Source organism: Callithrix jacchus, chromosome 12 (genome assembly GCF_049354715.1).
Source record: "Callithrix jacchus isolate 240 chromosome 12, calJac240_pri, whole genome shotgun sequence".
Taxonomy (NCBI): domain Eukaryota; kingdom Metazoa; phylum Chordata; class Mammalia; order Primates; family Cebidae; genus Callithrix; species Callithrix jacchus.
In genome coordinates this window covers 43,030,058-43,050,983 of record NC_133513.1, presented here as the reverse complement: position 1 = coordinate 43,050,983, position 20,926 = coordinate 43,030,058, and the positions used below count along the sequence as shown (strand labels likewise).

General features: G+C 37.0%; 1 protein-coding gene across 39 annotated transcripts in view; it reads left to right on the top strand.

Moving 5' to 3' along the window:
- The window catches only part of LOC103791257 (cyclin-Y-like protein 2), a 58,922-nt gene that overhangs the window by 7,128 nt on the left and 30,868 nt on the right, over positions 1-20,926 (top strand). For all 39 annotated transcript variants that reach the window (XR_013524852.1, XR_013524851.1, XR_013524855.1 and 36 more), the window contains 7 exons: positions 39-86; positions 1,657-1,691; positions 8,092-8,192; positions 11,499-11,534; positions 14,373-14,424; positions 15,192-15,305; positions 16,198-16,364. Coding sequence is in view for 33 of the 39 variants with exons in the window: in XM_078345385.1 (XP_078201511.1) it covers positions 39-86; positions 1,657-1,691; positions 8,092-8,192; positions 11,499-11,534; positions 14,373-14,424; positions 15,192-15,305; positions 16,198-16,364 (553 nt within the window). In the remaining 6 variants the exon portion in view is untranslated. The remainder of the gene's footprint in view (positions 1-38; positions 87-1,656; positions 1,692-8,091; positions 8,193-11,498; positions 11,535-14,372; positions 14,425-15,191; positions 15,306-16,197; positions 16,365-20,926) is intronic.

Genomic DNA, 20,926 nt, shown 5'->3' with positions numbered 1-20,926 from the left:
AAAATTATTATAAGTGATTATGTATTTTTTCTTTATAGATAGTTCCTTGGAGTTGAGCTCTTCTGAAACATGGACATCCCAAACAGGTAGTGAGAAAAAACATTGTTTTTTCTGCCAAGACAAAGAGTGAAAAATCTTGTTTGATCAGATGTATTATAAAAACTTTTTAGAAAAACTCATATTATCCCACATAGTCGGAGGTCTTTTCTCCTTCTTGGATTTTCCCTCTGAGGTCTTACTTCCACACAGTCTCTCGTGGAAGCTTTCTCTCTTCTCTGTTTCTCTGTCTCTCTCTCTCAATAAAACATTTCATTTAAATAAACAAACAAAAAGAAAAACTCATTTTGGTTTAATACCAAAATGAGAATTTGCTTTTTACCATGGGAATGGCACCAAGCCATTTATTAGGAATGCTCCACTGTTATCCAAACACTTCTCACTATGCCTTGTCCTCAGCATTAAGGGTCCCATTTTAACCTGAGATTTGGAGAGGGAGACATATCCAAACCATATCAGAGGTGTATTTTCCACTTACTTTCAGAGACATGGGCTCATCACACCTGGAGAGCATGAAAGCAGAAAAAAGAAAAGCTATTCCATGTCTCTCACACTTCAGTGATGGGAATGTTTGCCTATAAGGCCCTTCCAGCACTAAAGGTGGAGGCAGTATAAGAAACAAAGCAAGGCCCAAATCCCTCTTGAAGCTCTTACTATTCTGCCTTTTTTCTTTTTTTTTTTTTTTTTTTTTTGCTGCAGGCACCATATCCAAATTTTTTTACTTTTTTAAACATTTAAATTTGGCCGGGTGTGGTGGCTCATGCCTGTAATCCCAGCACTTTGGCAGGTGGAGGTGGATGGATCAGGCGGTCAGGAGTTCGATACCAGCCTGACAAAAATGCTGAAACCTTGTTTCTACTAAAACAAAAACTAGCTGGGCATGGTATGGTGCACCTCTAATCCCAGTTACTCAGAGGCTGAGGCAGGAGAATCGTTTGAACCTTGAAGGCGGAGGTTTCAGTAAGCCAAGGTCATACCATTTTACTCTAGCCTGGGTGACAGAGGGAGACTCCTTTATATCAAAAAAAAAAAAAAAAAAAGAACAAACAAAAGATTAAGATTGGTTACTTTTCAGTTGTGTAAAGACCCTGTTTTTGTTTGTTTTTTTTTTGTAGCGACATATTAGTAGATGACCACTAATTGTGGTTGGAGAGGCTTACCGGGATTCTGATGCATCTAGAGATAGGTGCCTGGCCAGCAAGTAGTTCTTAGAGCTGTTAGCTCTTAGATTCTGGTAATTAAGCTATATGTAAATCCAGAATGGGAGAATACTAACGGATCATGGCTCATATATGCAACAATTAAATTTTTTAGTTAGCTAAATTTTTTATCTGGCCTAATTTTTTTGCCTATTTTTACATGAGCATTATTTCACTCGTATGTAACAAAACAGAAAGTAACCTAGGTCAAAAAATAAATCTGAGTTTTTGTATTTTACTTTATGAGATTTATCATGCCAGAAAATTTAAATTATAAATTGTTGAAATTAATTTTTTTAAATGGAATTTTTTCTGATTATACATAGTAGTCAGTAATATTTTAACAACTACTTTTATATTATTTGTGTCAGAAGTGACCTTTTTTTTCTTTTATTCTTAGCACAAGAAATAGGAGAAAACAGCCTTAGAAACCATGTAAGTAAACAGTCAAAAAGTTTAGGAATTGATTGTTTGATGTAAAAGTATGTCTGTTTTGATTACTTTTTATTATAATGGGGACCCAGTGGTGATAGATTGGACCTCGTTTCATGGATTTTCTGAATCTCTTCTTCTTTCCTATCAAATTTATCCCAAAAAATCTTCAGCTTAGTGTACCCACCTTTTAAGGATTTCTGACACGTAAGTTAAATTTCAATACTTGGTTGTGGTATAAAGATCTGCTTTAAATATTTAGTCTTATTTTTAATGAAACAACAAAAAGAGCTAAGTTAATTGTCAGTATGGTGTATTGACCCTCTGTCACAGCAGGTGAAGGCTTATCTTCCTTGCTAACCATGACCTTATTTTTCTCCCTCTGTTTCTTTCAATTGTAGCACACTTTTTAATTCAATCAGTAATATTGACATGATTATGGCTATCCACATATTATTCACTGCTGAGTTATATGTTGTTTTCACTGTGTCTCTTCATTACATATTCCTTCATTCTTTCTCTGAAACAGTTCTGAAATCTGAGCACTTCTGCACTTCTTCTGGATCATCTTTTTTTCCTGGCCTATGCTGGTTTATCCAGCCAAATGCAATACGTAGCCTCTGGATGGTCTGTCACTTTATTGAAAAATAATAATTGTTAAATTATATTTTACATATAATTTACATTTCACATCCATTATTTTTTAGCATGAAGCTGATTTTCTGACTATATTCATTTGCCTGTTTTCTAACAGCTGATTACCCACACACACACTCAAGTGTCGTAGCATTTATCACATGCCTTTCAAAGATATTTTCCATCTGCTAAAACATATCTGTTCTTCTTTGTTTTTGGCCGGTGGTGGGCAGCCTTTCTTTGGCCTTTTGTCATCCTAGTTTAGTATAGAGTGGATTTACCTAGATATACTTGATCTTTTAGTCTATCTGTGCTATCTTTTTAAAGTCTTTTGGGAATCTCACATAACTGCCTTCTTGTGTGGGATCACGTGAGTCCTAGATTCTGTGTTTTTTTTTGTCTTGTTATCCTCTCTAGTTGTACTTAAGCACACGTTCCTGGGCAGAGATGTTTAGAGATCTGACCAGTCTTAAAATTCTTCTTCCTTGATAGAGAGTAAACTTCTAGGTTGAATCTAAATTTTATGGTTCTGAAGATATTCTGCAATTCTGCTCTCATCACCTTGTTTTCTTGAATCTATTGCCAGTGCATGACATGTTATTTATAACCACGTTTTTATGTGTTTTTGGAAGCTTTTTTGGAGCTTTTTTATCTCTGAGATTCTGAAATTTTATAATAACAGCATGGCGGGGGATCTTTTCATTTTACTGAGGCTACTAAGTCTGCAGAGTCTCTTTTTGAGAATGTTTTTTATTTTCTCTGTTCCTTTTTTCTGATAGTCATGTTACTCAGGCGCTACACTGCTTAGACCAGTAGACCTGCTTTGGTTTCCCATTTTTTCCCTTCAATTTTATATATATATATTTTTGGAGAGTTTTAACATTTTTTAAAAAGTTTTGCCTCTGATTTTGACTGGTCCCATGAATTTGTGTGTTGTTTTAGTCTCTCTTGTTGGAGGCTTTACTCCAATGTGTGGTGGTCCCTGGCTTGCTTGCTTGATTTGGAAGCAGGACTTTTGTTAACTGATGGCACTCAGTGTGAGGTTGTGGAGGCAACTAGCTTTTCATTTGGGAGACCTCAGTGTATTACCTGGGGATCTTTATTCAAGACAGTTTAGTTTCTTGAGAATGTTCTTTTAAGTTTCTGCCTGACTACTTGCTTTCCAAAAGCAGAGTTAGGGAAGCAAGTTGGAGTTCCATTTTTGGTGTATAGTTTTCTTTATGTCTCAGGTTTAATCTTTGGTAGTTGGGAGCCAGAAATTCTCAGGTTTGGTATATCCAGGGAACACACATCTAAGTTTCTTATCAGATGGGAGAACAGGTGGATGTGAGTCTCTAACCACAGATTTTCAACTGACCTTGGTGGCTTTGTTTTACATTTTGCACTACTTTTTAAAGTGCTATTTGCCTCTAAGTTCACAGCCCACCTTTAGTTCTACAAGACCAATGGCTCGCTTCTGTTGCAGTCACTTTCTCTTTTTTTTTTTTTCTTTCTTTTTTTGAGACAGAGTCTTGGTTTGTCACCTGGGCTGGAGTGCAGTGGTGACATCTCAGCTCACTGCAATCTTCGCCTCCTTGGTTCAAGCAATTCTCTGCTCAGCCTGCTGAGTAGCTGGTATTGCAGGCAACTGCCATCATAGCCAGCTGATTTTTCTATTTTTAGTAGAGATGGGGTTTCACCATGTAGGCCTGGCTGGTCTTGAATTCCATGGCCTCCCAAAGTGGTAGGGTTATAGGTGTGAACCTCCTTGCCCGGCCTCCAGTCACTTTCTTTAGGCATCATAGTTGTGCTTTTCTGTTATTTACCACTTTTTATCTACTTTTTTGTCTCAGGATTTATTAAAAAGTATCTCTTTTCAACTTATTCTCCTGGCACTGTGTTTTTCCTTTATTTTGTGACTAATGAGATGTCTAGAGGGAGAGGAAGTAAGTTTATGATGAATCTATTATATTAAATCCAAATTTAGGACCTCTATTAAAGTGTAAATCAAAGTTTAATTTCATTAATATCATTAATGGTATTATCTTATTACTTCATAACATAGATGGAGCTCTTTTCTTGAATGCTCACAGTGTTACAAATATTTAAGTTAATTAAGATATGTTTATTTTAAGCCTGGTCAACAAAGCAAGACCTCATCTCTACAAAATGGTGAACTAACAAATTAGCCAGGCATAGTGGCATATGCCTTTAGTTTTACCTACTCAGGCAGCTGAGGCAGAGGATTGCTTGAGCTCAGGAGTTTGGGGCTGCATTAACCATCATTGCATCACTGCCCTTCAGCCTGGGTGACAAAGTCCGACCTTGTCTCAGAAAAAGGAAAAAAGTTATTAATAGTTTAAAGACATGCCTAAAATTTGTCCTGCCAAAAAGGAGAGAGAAAAACCTAAACTTTAGTTTTTCTTTTATTTTATTTATGTTTGCTGAGAAGATTGCTATAGTTTATTTATTTTATATTTCAGTAGGTTTTGGGGGGAACAGGTGGTATTTGGTTACATGAGTAAGTTCTTTAGTGATGATATGTGAGATTTTGGTGCACCCATTACCTGATTAGTATCCACTAAACCTGATTTGTAGTCTTTTATTTCTCACCCTTTTCCCATACTTTCCCCTAAGTTTCCAGACTTTGTTGTATCATTCTTATGCCTTTGCATCCTCGTAGCTTAGCTCCCACGTATGAATGAGAATATACAATGTTTAGTTGTCCATGCCTGAGTTACTTCACTTAGAATAATAATCTCCAATTTCATCGAGGTTCCTGGGAATGCCATTAATTTATTCCTTATTGTAACTGAGTGGTATTCCATCATATATATAATATGTATATAAAACATATGCACGTATATCACATTTTTTTATCCCCTCATTGACTGATGGGCATTTGGGCTGGTTGCATATTTCTGTAATTGAAATTTGTAAATTGTAATTTGTTTGAGTTCCTTGTAGATTCTGGATAATAGCCCTTTGTCAGATATATAAGAGTGTGAAGACTTTCTCCCACTCTGGGTCGTTTGTTTACTCTGCCGATCGTTTCTTTCCCTGTGCGGAAGCTCTTCAGTTAAGTCTTACCTACTTGTTTTTGTTGTATTTGCTTTTGCGTTCTTGGTCATGAAGTGTTTGCCTAAGCCAGTGTCTAGAAGGGTTTATACAAGGTTGTCTTCTGGAATTTTTATGGTTTCAGGCATAGATTTATGTGCTTGATTCATCTTGAGTTGATTTTTGTGTATGATGATAGTTGAGGATCCAGTTTCATTCTCCTGCATATGGCTTGCCAATTATCCCAGCATAATTTGTTGAATAGGGTTTGCTTTCTTCACTTTATATTTGAGTTGGCTTTGTTGAAGATCATTTGGCTATAAATTTTTGGGTTTATTTCTGGGTTCTTTCTTCTGTTCCATTGGTGTATGTGCCTGTGTTTATACCAGTTGCATGCGGTTTTGGTAACTATGACTTTATAATATAGTTTGAAATTAGGGAATGTGATTGATGCCTCCAGATTTGTTGTTTTTGCTTAATTTTGATTTTGCTATGTGGAGTCTTGTTTGGTCCCATATCAGTTTTAGTATTATTTTTTTCTACTTTTGTGAAGAAGGATGATGGTATTTTGATGGGAATTTCATTGAATTTATAGATTGCTTTTGGCTATATGCTTATTTTTACAATATTCATACTATCCATTCATGAGCAGGAGATGTCTTTCCTTTTGTTTGTGTCCATCATTTCATTGAGCAATGTTTTGTCCTTCCCAACAGCATATTAAAAAGATCACCGTGATGAAATGGGTTTCATACCAGGGATCCAGGGATAGTTGAACATAACACAGGTCAATAAATGTGATACACCACATAAACAGAATTTGTAACAAAAATCACATGATCATCTCAATAAACACAGAAAAAGCATTTGACACAATCCAGCATTTTTTAATGATGAAAACCCTCAGCAAAATTGGCATACAAAGGTCATACCCCAAGGTAATAAAAGCCATCTATGACAAACCCACAGCCAACATAATTCTGAAGAGGGAAAAGTTAAAAGCATTCCCTTTGAGAACTGGAACAAGACAAGGATGCCCCAGTCTCATAACTTTTATTCAGCATAGTACTGGAAGACCTTGCCAGAGCAATCACACAAGAGAAAGAAATAAAGGGCATCCAGATCAGTAAATAGGAAGTCAAACTGTCACTGTTTGCTGCTGATATGATTTTATACTTAGAAATCCCCAAAGAGTCCCCCAGAAAGCTCCAAGAAACTCATAAATGAATTTAGCAAGGTTTCCGGAGAAAAAATTAGCGTACACAAATCAGTAACTCTGTTATACCCTAACCATGAACACTGAGAATTGAACCAAGAACTCAGCCTTTTTAATAATAGTTGCAAAAATAAAATAAAATACTTAGGAATAGACTTAACCAAGGAAGTGAAAGACCTCTACATGGACCTTTGATGGTAAGCCTTTGGTTTTGACTTACTAAATTACTAGGTGTAATTATTTTCTAATTTTTGTTGTTAACCTACTATGTAATTTCTTCCACTTCTTGTTAAAGATCTTAAAATTTCACACTCTTTATTCATGCTGACTGCAGTTAGATTTGTTTCTTTTTTGTTCACTACCTTAAATAATACCTATAAACAGTAAACCATTAGGAGTGTTTTTGGTGTAATTAAGTTTAGTAAGACTTATTTTCCAAATTATAACTGAATTAATGTATTAAATACTTGTTGAAGTTTTTGATTTACTCAAAATTCTGTGCTCAGCAGCTGGAGGTAGAAAGAGTAAGAGCCCTCCCTTATTCTTATGGAAAGGCATACTTTTTCATGAGGGAAATACTCGGCAAGAATTAGTATCTTGTAACCAATGGTGAAATTAATTAGTGTATAAAAAAACAAAAACAAAACTTTTTTTGTGTGTGGTTGCTGGCAGAAAGATCCAAGAAGGTAGATGGAATCAAGCTTGCTGAAACAAGGAGAGAGAAAAACAGTCTTCTAGGCAGAGAGCAAGGGTATAGCAGGAAAATGCCTAGATGCAGGTCAGATGATTTATAGAATGAAATCAATCAACTTTTGAAATGAATAGCAAATATTCTCTGAGAGTTTCATTTGAGTCATGTCATGGCAGTCTTATTTAAACATGAAGTGAAAGTTAAATTTTTTAAGTTGTTACCTGTTTTCAGGGTGTGAGAGAATATTTAAGTGATAATCTTTTTATCCTCCACATAAGAAAATAGGACTAGAGAAACCTATGGCTTCCTCACTTGGTAGTGGCCTAGCAACCCTGGCAAACAGAATCTCTGAATGTGAAACACCTGTTTTGTCACCATACTGCCTGAAATAATAGTAGGATTAGTAAGTTTGTAAATACATTAGTCTTGTATTCATTGCAATAAATTTCTCTTGTACCAGTATTATTTAATACAATACATTTTATTGTAATAAATCAATAGAAATTCTCAGCTGCTTTATATCATGGTAGAAAAAACAAATTGTATTTTAAACTTTTGTCATTATCTATAAAGAAAATTCATAAACTCCTTGTTAGGTTTGATGACAGGTAGCATATTAAGAGCAGCATTTTCTAACCCATATCTCAATATCACCTCGGGAAGTTAAGAGCCTGCACTGGTTTTTCTATACAGTGCACATGATATCACACTCAGGCAGTTCATGGAGTGTAACAAATATCTTAGTGCTTTGTCATTGGACATTTTAACTGAGAAAAAAGAAACACACTTTGATAAGTTTACCTTATCCTTTCCTTTCTCTGTAGATATATATGGATCATTTTTCTTTGAAATTCAGTTCATGCTCGACAATTTTTCTTGAAGACAGCACAGCCAGCTGCCCTGATTTTGAAATGACACTACACTAGTGAGTACAACTATACTGCCAAGGGACAGATTAAAATTATTTCAGCCATTTGATTGTCCTCTTCAATCAGTTTAAGAAATTGGAGTCAACTCTACGTTGATACCAGATTCTAAATATTAAGTATCAATTTCTCTTTTCATCTTCTACATCATGGTGGAAGGAAAAATCTCTTAGCAAATAAGCAATTTCAGCAAAAGTGTTGCTATTTATTTGATGCCTTTATGCCTTAAAAGAATATTGAATGCAGTGAGAAGTATAGGTTGTCTTTATTGATTGTTTTTTGTGAAAAATTAGTTTTTCAATGCGTTGCAGGCCTCAGTCAATGTGTACTACTTTGGACATTAGTCTTAAAAGAAGGAACAGCTTTTTTTCCTCTGGCACCGCAGTGTATCTGCATTTGAATTTCTCCCATCGTGCATGAGCACTTCATGGGCCACAAAGATGCACTTTGAGAGCACTCTTAGTTGAAGTTTATTTTTTAAAAGGAACAACCACCAACACCATAACCACAGGGACTGTCCATGGTACATTATTATCATCTCCTTGGTTATGAGTGTTGATTTTTAGAGCACAGTTTGCAAAGTGCTAATTTAGAATATTAATGTCCTTACATTTAAGTTTCCTTTTCATTCTAGAAATATAACTATCTTATTAATAATGTTGTTTTGAATGCACTAGCCTTTTTAGCAAATTCAATCTTCAGTAACTTTTACTTTAATTAAAAATGACAGGTTTACACTCATAATGTCACTTTCCTCCCTCCCTCATAACAATAGTTGAGATGAAATTGTGTGTCAGTACAAATTGGAATCAAATTATGTCTTAGGTGCTGAGCTTTGGGACCTATTGAGTAATCACTAAATGTCTGTAGTCAGCCAAGTTTCTTCACTCTTTTTTCTTTTTCTTCTTTTCTTTTTTTTTTTTTTTTTTTTTTTTTTTTTGAGACAGAGTTTTCCTTTTGTCTTATTGCCCAGACTGGAGTTCAATGGCACCGTCTTGACTCGCCACAACCTCCACCTCCCAGGTTCAAGCAATTCTGCCTCAGCCTCCCAAGTAGCTGAGATTACAATCATGCACCACCACACACAGCTGATTTTTTTTTTTTTTTGGAGAGTTGAGCTTTCTTTGTGTTAGGCTGGTCTTGAACTCTCAATCTCAGGTGATCTGCCCACCTCTGCCTCCAAAAGTGCTGGGATTACAGGCCTGAGCCACCACACCTGGCTGTCTCTCTTAAATCTTTGAGCATAAAAACAAACAAACTACTTTGGCTAAAGTCCCTGGCTGCTTTTGAATTCAAGCGATTTTTATGTTTTAGCATAGCATGCCAACGTAGCTTTGAAGATAGTCTTGTTCAAACAAATTTCATGCTTTTTTCCTCATTCTTCTAATTTTTAGAAGTCTACTTTCAAAAGTAAAGTAAGTTTTAATTTGCCATCAGCAAGTTTGAGATATGATCATTTGGTGTATTCGCTCTTGGTGAAATAGAGATTTATTGAGCAAATTAATAGGGCAAATTGGCTTCAGGAAAAGATTTTGAAAAATGTTCATCACAAGTTAGTAGTGCACTGTTATCAGTGGGATAGGTGGAACTCATTGGGATCACTTTTGCAAAGTTTGTCTTCAAAATACATGTCTGCAAATAAATACATGTATCCTCCAATCTCCACTTTCCCTCTTCCTCCAGGCACTGAGAAGCCTTTTAGGAAAACATAGCATCTTTATGTGAAGAAAAGCATTCCAGAAGATTCTGATTTTCATCTCAACTCAATCATTTGAAATTTTGCTGCACATTGAAATCACCTGGGAAACTTTTACCAACAACCCTGATGGCCAAAGTTATATCCAATGCTAATTATTGAAAATGAGGCAGTTATTAAAGCTTCTCAGGTGATTTTAATGTGCAGCAAAATGTAGAGCCACTGCCTAATTTGAGTTTAGGACAAGAAACTGCTCCTATTTGTTGGGACCTTGGGCAAGTCAGTTTTAAGATTTATTTTCCTGACCTGTAAAATGAGTGTTGGATTAAATGTCTTGTAAGGTCATTGGTTCTTTCCAGCATTTAACTTCAAATTCTGTGATTTTAAAATTTTTTCAGAGATTAAAACTACTTAACGCACTATAGACGTATCCCTCTGAAGTGCTAATGTTACAGGCTTTTTAAAAAGTGCTGATATTTTATTGACCTATTATTAAAATTGATATTTGCCTTCCCTCAGTTATTTTGAACCTCATTGTAGATGCTGAGGGAAAATGGAAGCACATAACTTATGTAAGAGAACCTCTTGTTTTCTGAAACAGAGCATCAGTGGGTAACTTAGGAATACAGTTACATATATCTGAAGAGTTGTGTGTGTTCATAAATATTTCAGTTAAACTAACTGAAGATACCTGCCATTGATATTACACTGTATCATGCTACACTACCTTGTTAGCACTGCTTATTTTAGGATTGCTGTACCTATCATTGATGTCATGTGAGCTTATGTTTACTGATATATTTTCTAATAATTATGCAAAAGTAATTTCAAATAATTTTGTTATAAAGCACTTTCACTATGTTATGCATGTTTTGGGAAATAATTTTAAAAATGGGTGGGTAGGAGATAGTGAACTAAACTAAAATGCAGGGCCTAACATCTTAAAAAAGAAATCACTACTGTGTGGCTGAAATTTAAACGTATGTACACATAGATATAAATTGCATGAGTCAGGGTGTGGTGACTCAAGCTGTAATCCCAGCACTTTGGGAGGCTGAGGCAGGCAGATCACTTGAGGCCAGGAGTTTGAGATCAACCTGACCATCATGGCAAAACCCCATCCCTACTAAAAATACAAAAATTAGCCGGGCATAATGGCACCAATCTGTAGTCTCAGCTACTTGGGAGGCTGAGGCATGAGAATTGCTTGAACTCGGCAGGAGGAGGTTGTGGTGAGCCAAGGTTGCTCTGGGCAACAGAGCAAGACTCTGGGTCACACAATAAATAAATACATAAAATAAATTGCATTTGATGAAAGGTTTTGTGGGTAGAACGTATAACAGGGAAATATGTTATTATTTATAAATTATAATCATCAACAGAAACATGTTTTCTAACAGGGTATTGTATTGCCTTGCATTTTTATTCTCATATTTTCGCTAAAACCCAAGAAATGAAAACAAAGTGCCCTTATGATACTTTTCTGAACTACAAGGTTTTAATTTCAGGGCCTCTAGGAGAGTTTCCACCACACCCTTTTAAAAAAAATGTCTTCAGACCTAACAATTGATAATATCTATTGTTATATTGAATGTTTTTCCTTCCACAGTGTCGCCTTGGAGTTTTATTTTCTTACCAAGGAAAGGTGAGCTTTTTAAAAAAACTGTCTTGTTATTCTGGCTAATTACTTTGCAAGCTATGAAGCTCTTTAGGTCACAGCTCTGGATATCGAGAGCTGTATCGGGCCTACTAAAATATCCAAGCAAATTATTTGTGTTTTCTTTGGTCCGTAACACTTTTAATTCTTAAATGATTGGGAATCTCAAAGAGTATGTATTTATATTGATGATATTGATATTTACTGTCATAGAACTATAAAATTGATACTTTTTTCAAAATCTAATTTTAGTTTGGATTTCACAGCCTTACCACTGTTAATATCTTGATCTTGATAACGCTTTGTCACAAGGACTGTCCTGTGCATTGCAGAAAGTTTAGCGGCACTGGTGGCCTATACCAAGTAGATGTCAGTAGTAACCCATGACCCAGGTTGTGACAGTAGAAAATACTTCTTGAGGACAATATTGTTAACATAGATTTTTAAATGAGAAAATAGATTTTCTACAACAAAAAGTAGAGTAAAAAGTATGTCATGTATTTATATTATTGAAAACCCCGAATGTCACACTTAATAGAAGACAGCCAGATTCTCTAGGTCTTTCTTTGCAATTTGCTTTAAGAAGCAATAAGATGGCCAGGTGTGGTGGGAGGCACCTGCAATCCCAGCACTTTGGGGAGGCCAAGGCAGGCAGATTTATTTGAGGTCAGAAGGTTGAGACCAGCCTGACCATTATGGTGAAACCCATCTCTACTAAAAATACAAAAACAGCTGGGCATGATAGTGCATGTTGGTAGTCAAAAGAGGGAAGCAATGACATGACCTAATCTCATGCAGATATGTAGTTGGTAAAAGGTTCATTGTTAAAGCTTTGAGACCACTGTGGGTATTTAATAATAAGTGAAAACTTGGCAAGTGCTACTTTTTAAAATCATTTCTCACTAATCTGTCTTGCATGGTAAATGGATCTTTTCCTCCATACTTGCATTTATACTATCATGCGTTATTTGGAATATATTGGTTTATGTTTTATTGTGTCAAAAATCACTTTTAACCACCAATATTATTTTTAAAGTCTTTAAGTGTTGAAAAGCTGTCAAGCCTACAGTAGAAGGAGCGAGATTTTCAAAGTCCGCAAGAAAGCTTAATTTGTCATTGGGAACACATGTTCATTTATTTTTGATAATGGTAGTTGTCCTTTATTTTTAGACTGAGTCTCACTTTGTCACTTGGCTGTAGTACATTGGCATGATCTCAGCTCAAGCAATTCTCTCACCTCAGACTCCTGTGTAGCTTGGACCACAGAGGTGTGGCACCACATCTGGCTAATTTTTGTGTATTTTTGGTAGAGACAGTTTTACCATGCTTTCCAGGCTTCTCTTGAACTTTTGAAGGAACTCAAGCCATCTGCCTGCTTTGGTCTCCCAAAGGGTTTGGATTTTAGAGGTGTGAACCATTGCACCGGCACAGTGGTACTTTTAAATAAAAATGATGATCTGTGAAAAAAGTGATTGTTCCGCTCACAATTAAATCATGAATTTTTCTTAAACACAACCATACTGCAGTCAGCAGAAGCGCTTCTTCTTAGCTTTGTACTGATTTCAGAATATTGAAGAGACATGTCAAGATTTAGTAACACCATTAATTTTTACCACCTCAACAAAGACATTCTTAAGTACTTTAGACTGCTTTTTAATTGTAAGGGACAATAAAGAACAGAATTACTATCAATGTAATTGGTACCACTGCCTTGATTTAGGCTGAGAAACCAGCAGTTTTATCCACTTTTGCTTTTATACAGTTGTGGCGGGTGTTTATGAAAAAGTAGTCAGTGTCTTTGTATTACTTTCTTAATTAAAAAAAATTTGTATCAACTTTCTGAGGTTAAATTAGTATGATTATCAAAACAGTGTCCAGCAGACACGGTGGTTTAGGCCTATAATCTTGGCACTTTGAGAGGCCAAGCAGATGGATCACCTGTGGTCAGGAGTTCAAGACCAGCCTTGCCAGCCTGGTGAAACCCCATTTTTACTAAAAATACAAAAGTTGGCTGAACGTGGTGGTAGGCACCGTAATCCCAGCTACTCGGGAGGCTGAGACAGGAGAATAACCTGAACCTGGGAGACGGAGGTCCCAGTGAGCCAAGATCCCACCATTGCACTTCAGCCTGGGCAACAAGAGTGAAACTCCATCTCAGAAAAACAAAAACAAACAAACAAAAATAAAGAAAAAAACAGTGTTGACCTCTTAGGCCTTCTCAGAAAGGGTCTTCGGGATCCCCAGAGGTCCACAGAGCACATTTGGAGAACCACTGGTCTATCACACAGGCACAATGCATTAGTTTTACAAAGTTTAAAGTTAATCAAAGACTAGCCTCTTTTAAAATAAAAGGGCAGATGAGTTCTTAATCTAAACAACAGAAAATAAATAAATTCATCATGAAAGTATACTACAGAGGACTAAAAAGAAAGGAGGCTAGGAAATCGGAATCACGTTTACATTTATGAAAGTCCTAAAGACTTTATTGCCCACCACTACTGCTTTGTAAAACATTCTTGTGTTTCAGTGTGTGGTTAAGAAGAGAGAAAATATGTTTGGTTTATTGCCATTGCCTGTTCGGGAGAGTCGATACCTATAGGCAGTTCTGACTGGTTATTATGGAAAAGACTTCACAGTGCAGGATATGATGTGCTGAGGAAGAGGTCAGGAAACATTCTGCAGGGCGGAATCCAGGAGAAGAATTTGTAAAAACTGTTTGCTTTGGTGAAGTAAACACCAAAGCATATAGGAGGCATTGTTATATTAAACAGGTATTATGCTAAGATATTATCAGTTTCTGAAGTAATGCACATTCTTATTTTATAGAAAAGGAATTGTATCTTTCACAATATTTGATGAACGTGTATACCCATTGGAAGTAAGTGGCACTTTTATTGAGGTTGTATTTTTATCATAGACTTGTATTTCTTTCATGCTGATGTCAAAGCTGTCTTTAAATTTTCCCCATTTCGTGTTGCATTTAGTCCTCTTAGGTGTAAAAAGAATGTGTTAGAATAAGAACTGATCTGTAGCTCTGTTTAGTGAGTGAACTAGTATGAGTAAATCTATCAAAATAACAGAAAATGTATCTTTTAAAAGACAGTTATTAGTAGCATCAAGCAATATAAGTATATGTAAATACTTTTAACACAGAAGCATGACATTTAGGAAGAGTTAATAATTTAAATTTATATCAACCTACATGTTATAAAATTTTAAAATGCACTTCCTCAAGTACCTAATAGCCACATGTGGCTAGTGACTATTGTATTTAACAGCATAGGCTTAGAGCCTCATGGTTACAGGAAACTTTATTTTCTCAAAGTTTATTGCAGAGAATGACATGGCATCAGTAAGGCATTAAAGCCTAAGGGTAGCTTACATTTGGATAAAATTATGTGGGGCAAAGAGTAAAATAGAACAAAAAATTTTCTGCCCTTTAGCTTATGATTTTTAAGTGAATGTTGATGAGTATTACTATGGTATTTTAAGATCCCACTGTTCATATTGTGAAAACTGAAAGACATCTCACCAATTAAAATCATTAGAAATGGTGCATAGGCACAAATGTGAACACTGCTGTCTTAAGAGCACTTCAGGTTTTCTCTTCAATGGATACTTACATTGCATCCTTTCTTCTTTCAGGACAAAATGGAAAAATACATTAGGTGTGATCCTTCACAGACAATGATTTACGAATTTATACGTTCCCTGTTTTATGTAAAAATTCTAAATGTTGCTGATGTCATCAAAAGTAGGGTAAGTTATTTCCTATTTATAAAGCATCTTTAGAAATTGGTCTTGTAAAGACCAATTGGCCTGGCCAATGAGGTTAAGCTCTGTCTCACCCAACAATACAAAAGTTAGCCACTCATGGCAGCATGCTCCTGTAGTCCCAGCCACTTGGGAGACTAAGGCAGGAGAATTGCTTGAACTCAGGAGGCAGAGTGCAGTGATCCAAGATTAAGCCAGTGTACTTCAGCCTAGGCAACAGAGCAGGACTCTATTTCCAAAAAAAAGAAAAGAAATTAATTTGTAAACAGGGTAGTATGTTCCTGATTTTAAGTGAAAGTAGGTTTCTGAAATTATCTCAGAATTTTAAGAGAAACTTACGACAGGAAATACACACATTAGAGTTGAATCATCATTATGGCTTAAATGTTGCCTTGGGTTTCTCATTACAGAACAATTGCTATTAAAGGCAGCAGGAGGGATTTCTGATTTCTCCCCCCACACTTCAGTGCACACATGCACATGCAGTGTGCTCACATCCAGGGCATATGGAGGGCTTGGAATGAAGAACAGTAACAAGACCATCTGGTTCATGGGCAGGAATGTGTGCCATTGTAGGTCTAAGCTGAGTCCCAGGGTGTATCCCCGGGCAATTCTCATGTATGTTGTGATTGAGAGCTTGTGCCCTCAGTTCATTGTTCCTTGGATGTGTTAATCTACCCTGGTGAGCAGAGTAGGTAGCAGAAATATTTGGGCTATGATTGTGATATGGCCCCTTACTTAACCTGTTGAAACAAAGTCTGTAGAACATAAGAATAAAAGGCATCTTTCTGGTCAAAACCAGAAGTATTCTGCTTTTTCATAAGAGTTTTTATCACAGCACTTAAACTGAGTTAAAGGCCAGTGTTCTGTTTTGCAGATGTACATCCAAAGACTTCTACGGTGTGCTCCTATGTACATTCGTCCAACCACCTGGAGGAGGATTATCCTTGGAGCCTTTCTTGTTGTCATCAAGGTTGGGAGCAATGTGGCCGTGTGCAATGAGGACTTATGCATGCGCTTTGAGAAAACTACAGTTGACGATCTGTGAGTTTGTATGGTTTTTGTGAACTTTCTAACCATTTTTGGATACTTTGTTTGCTCCCATAAACTTAAACACTTTGAGAAATACTTTTAAAGGTTACATTATGCAGATAATAAAAATGGGCTTAAATACCACTCTTTCTTTCTCCCCGGTTTTAGAAGAATAGTTCATATTTTTCACTATTCATTGGTAGGTCTTGGTAAATTGCCATTGTAATAATCTCGTAAATGGAAAAGTATTTTTCTGGTGAATGTTTTTGGCAAATACCTTACCAGTGTACAGTGAGAAGCATAATAGTACAGTCAATTTTCTTACGGCTTTTACAAGCTGTCTGCAAGTTCTAGTCTCTTTGTGAGGAGCGCACATCTGGTCTTTGAAATAATTGTTTGCCCATTGACAGGTCTGGGGCCTCTGCATTGTGAAGTATAGCTTCACCCTGAGCCATACATTGTGTATTTGCATTTGCCAGTGTTCTCCCACTTTTCTCTAAAGATCCGTTTTATAGAAACCTTGAGATATGGAATAGCCACAGTTCCCTGTGCCCTGTCCTTTCCCAATTAGGAGCATTGCATCATTGGGCTGATGAGTTAGAAGTTCTAGTGTTCCTCTCAGGCAGTCTGAGAAACATTGCTGGGGCATCACCCAATGCTCACCACACTCAGGAGGTTCCCAGGGCATTAATGCAACCACAGCAGCACTTGGAGGGCCCCAAGTTATCTGTGAGAATGCAAAAAATCTTGCTAAATCATGGGGTTGCTCATAGATGGCAACAGGACACTGAAACAGGAGCTTCATGGGTCTTTCTTTCAGTCTGGCCTCATGACTGCTGTAAAGGGAAGGGTCTTGGAGCTGGTTGGTAGGGTGCACCAGGGAGGCATTTCCAGCACAGGCTCTCACAGTGTTTGCTAGACAGTGAGAATGGCTTTGTGGGTGACACTTAGGAAAATCTGAAGGAACACCCCTTGATGACATAGAAGCATATGAAGATGAAGATCCTCAGGCTGTGGCAAGAGGTTTTAGTTTTTCGGTTTGTTTGTTTCTTTGTTTTTACGTTTGCCAGATAAGACTGTGATTCAGGATGTATGCAGTCACAAATAGAAGTCTCGGCCAATTGTGCTCCCCACAGGAATAACAACTTTAGCAACTATCTAAATTTAAAAGCACCTCCATAAGAACTGAAAATTATTTAAATGTTCATATGACGTGACTGAACAGCGTAGAAAAGACCATCTTGAATTGTTGATGCCACCACTGTGAACCTGTGGCAAGGAGAGAGGCTACATGCTTGAGGAAGGGAGAGCACAGCAGCTGCGGGACTTTGCCTGAACTCAGTGCTGCCTTGTCATAGCAGAAAGCAAAACAAAGCTGAATGCACCCAAAGAAAAAACATTTAGACTAGCCCCAACCATAGGGGAATTATTCATCCCTATGGTTGGAACTTGAGTGATGAAAGCCTGGCTGCCATGGGATAAAATAGTCTGGGGTCCTTAATAAACCTGAAAGACTGTTTAGGTCACAAGAACTGCAACTCCTAGTGCCATCTGGACAGACCTAATGCTGTCCCAGAGGTCATGGCCACAGGGGTGCTTGTATCACATTTCTCCCAGCTTTAGGCAGCTTAGCACAGAGAGACAGACTTCATTTGTGTGAAAGTAAGTGAAGAAGCGAGTCTGTGTCCATTAATCTAGAGAATTCCTTCAGGTCTGATCTCAGACCACCAATGTGGAACCTCCACAATTCTGCAAAAACCAATGACATTCTTCACAGACATAGAAGTAAAAAAAAATGAATCCTAAAACATACAGGCAACTAAAAAAGACTCAGGATATCCAAAGTCAACCTGAGCATAAACAAACAAACCTGGGGGAATTACATTATCTAATTTCAAGTTACGCTCTACACCTGTAGTAACCAGAACAGCATGGCACTGTGATTAAAAACAGGCACGTAGCCCAGTGAAACAGAATAGAAACCCAGAAACCAATTCATACATCTGCAGTGAACTCATTCTCTATGAAGGGGCCAAGCACATCCAATGGGTTAATGACAGTCTGTTGGTAAGGGGTGCTGGGAAAACTGGATATCCGCATGCAGAAGAATGAAACCAGGCCTCTATTTCATACCTTATACAAACATCAAATCAAAATGGATTAAAGATGTAAATCTAAGTTGGGCAGGGTGGCTCACATTTGTAATCCCACCATTTTGGGAGACCAAGATGGGAGAATGGCTTGAGCTCAGGAGTTCAAGACTATCTGGGAAATGCAGTATCTCTGTCTTTTAAAAAACTAAAAATAGATTTAAATCTAAGACCTCAAATACAAAACTACAATAAAACATTGGGAAAACTCTCCACAGTATTGGACTGGGCAAATATTTCTTGCATAATGTTTTATAAACACAGGCAACCAAAGGAAAAATGGGTAAATTAGGTCACATCAAGTTAAAAAGCTTCTGCGCAACAAAGGAAACAGTGAACAAAGTCAAGTGACAACCCACAGAATGGGGGAAGGTATTTGAAAACTATCTGACAAGGGATTAATTACCAGAATACTTAAGGAGCTCAAATAAATCCATAGAAAAAAACTCTGATTTTTAAAATGGGCAAAATACCTGAATAGACATTTCTGAAAAGAGGACACTTTAGGCAGGCTTGGTGGCATGTGCCTGTAGTTTCAGCTGTTTAGGAGACTTAGGTGTGAAAATTACCTGAGCCTGGGTGATCAAGGCTGCAGTGAGCTGTGGGTCTGCCACTGCACTCCAACCTGATTGACAAAGTGAGACGTGTTTGAAAACTCCTTAAGAAAGGCATACCAACGGCAAACAGGTATATGAAAAGATACTGAACATCAATATCATTGATGTTCAGAGAAATGTGAATCAAAATTACAACGAGAGATCATCCACTGTACTTAAAATGGCTCTTATTGTAAAAGCAGGCAATAACAAATGCTGGTGAGGATATAGAGCAAAGGTAACCCTTGTACACTGTCAGTGGGAAAGTAATTTAAATACAGCCACTATGGAGAACACTGTGGAGGTCCTCAGAACTAAAAATAGAGCTACCATATAATCCAGGAATCTCACTGCTGGGTATAAACCCAAAAGAAGGGAAATCAGTATATCAGAGAGATACCTGCACTCTCATGTATGTTGCAGCATTATTCACAGGAGCCAAGATTTGGAAGCATTCTGAGCATTCATCAGCAGATGAGTGGCTAAAGAAAATGGTTCATATACTCAATGGAGCACTCTTCAACCACAAAGGAGAATGAGATCCTGTTATCTGCAACAACATGGATGGAAATGTTAAGTGAACTAAGCCAGACACAAAAAGACAAAATTCACCTATTCTCACTGATTTGTGGGAACTAAAAATTAAAACAATTTAACTCATGAAGATATAGAGTAGGAGAATTGTTTGCAGCTGCTGGTAAAGTAGTATGGAGGATGAGAGGAGTAAGGGGTGATGGTTAATAGGTGCACACATTTGGTTGGAAAGAATACTATCTAGTATTTGAAAGCACAACAGGGTGACAACAGTCAAGAATTATTTAATTGTACATTTTAGAGTAACTAAAAGAGTATAATTGAATTATTTGTAAAAAATAAGAATAAAAGGACACATGCTTGAAGTGTGATTAATTTTACATTTATGCTGCTATGATTATGACACATTATAGGCCTGTATCAAATAATTTTATATACCCCATAAATATGTACACCTACAATGTATCCCAAAAAAATGTTTAAAGGCTTTCATTCAGAATTACCACAGTGTATATTTACAGTTGAAATGAGGCTTCTTGTAACCAAGAAGAGACTAGTGATGGCTGGTTGCTGTTCAAATGGCTGCTAAGTTACCACTTTGCCAATAGTATAAACTGAGTTGTCATGGTGATATTGCTAGTAGCCATTTTTATAAAGGATTTAACAGAAAATGAATGTCATTTGAAAGTTGTAGAAGCTAAAGTTCTCTTAATCACTACTGTCTTCAATTTGTAAACTGGTTTCTTTGTGTGAGTGAGTGAGAGAGAGTGTGTGTGTGTGTGTGTGTGTGTGTGTGTGTGTGTGTGTGTGTGATAGAGAGAGAGGGAGAAAGGGAGGGAGATGAAGTTTTGCTTTTGCTGCCTAGGCAACAATGTGCAATGGGGGGATCTTGGCTCACTGAAACCTTTGCCTTCTGGGTTCAAGCAGTTCTCCTGCCTCAGCCTACTGAGTAGCTGGGATTACAGGCATATGCCACCACACCCAGCTAATTTTCTATTTTTAGTAGAGATGGGGTGTTACATAATATTCAGGAGCCTGGAGAGACCAATGGGTGAAACAGGAGGATTTTATTGAAGTGGCCACCAGCTCGGCAGATTTGCATCCCCAGGCTGAGAGCCTAACAAAGACAGGGCTTGATTTGTTATACAGCCAGGATGACATAGCAACTAACGGGTTTACAGAAGCCAGAGAAAGAACAGTTAACTTGTGACATGTCTTGTGATGTATGTTATGTTTGAAAATCACATTTTGAGAAACACATTGCACATTCTTTGGTGTTATATTACCCTTTGAC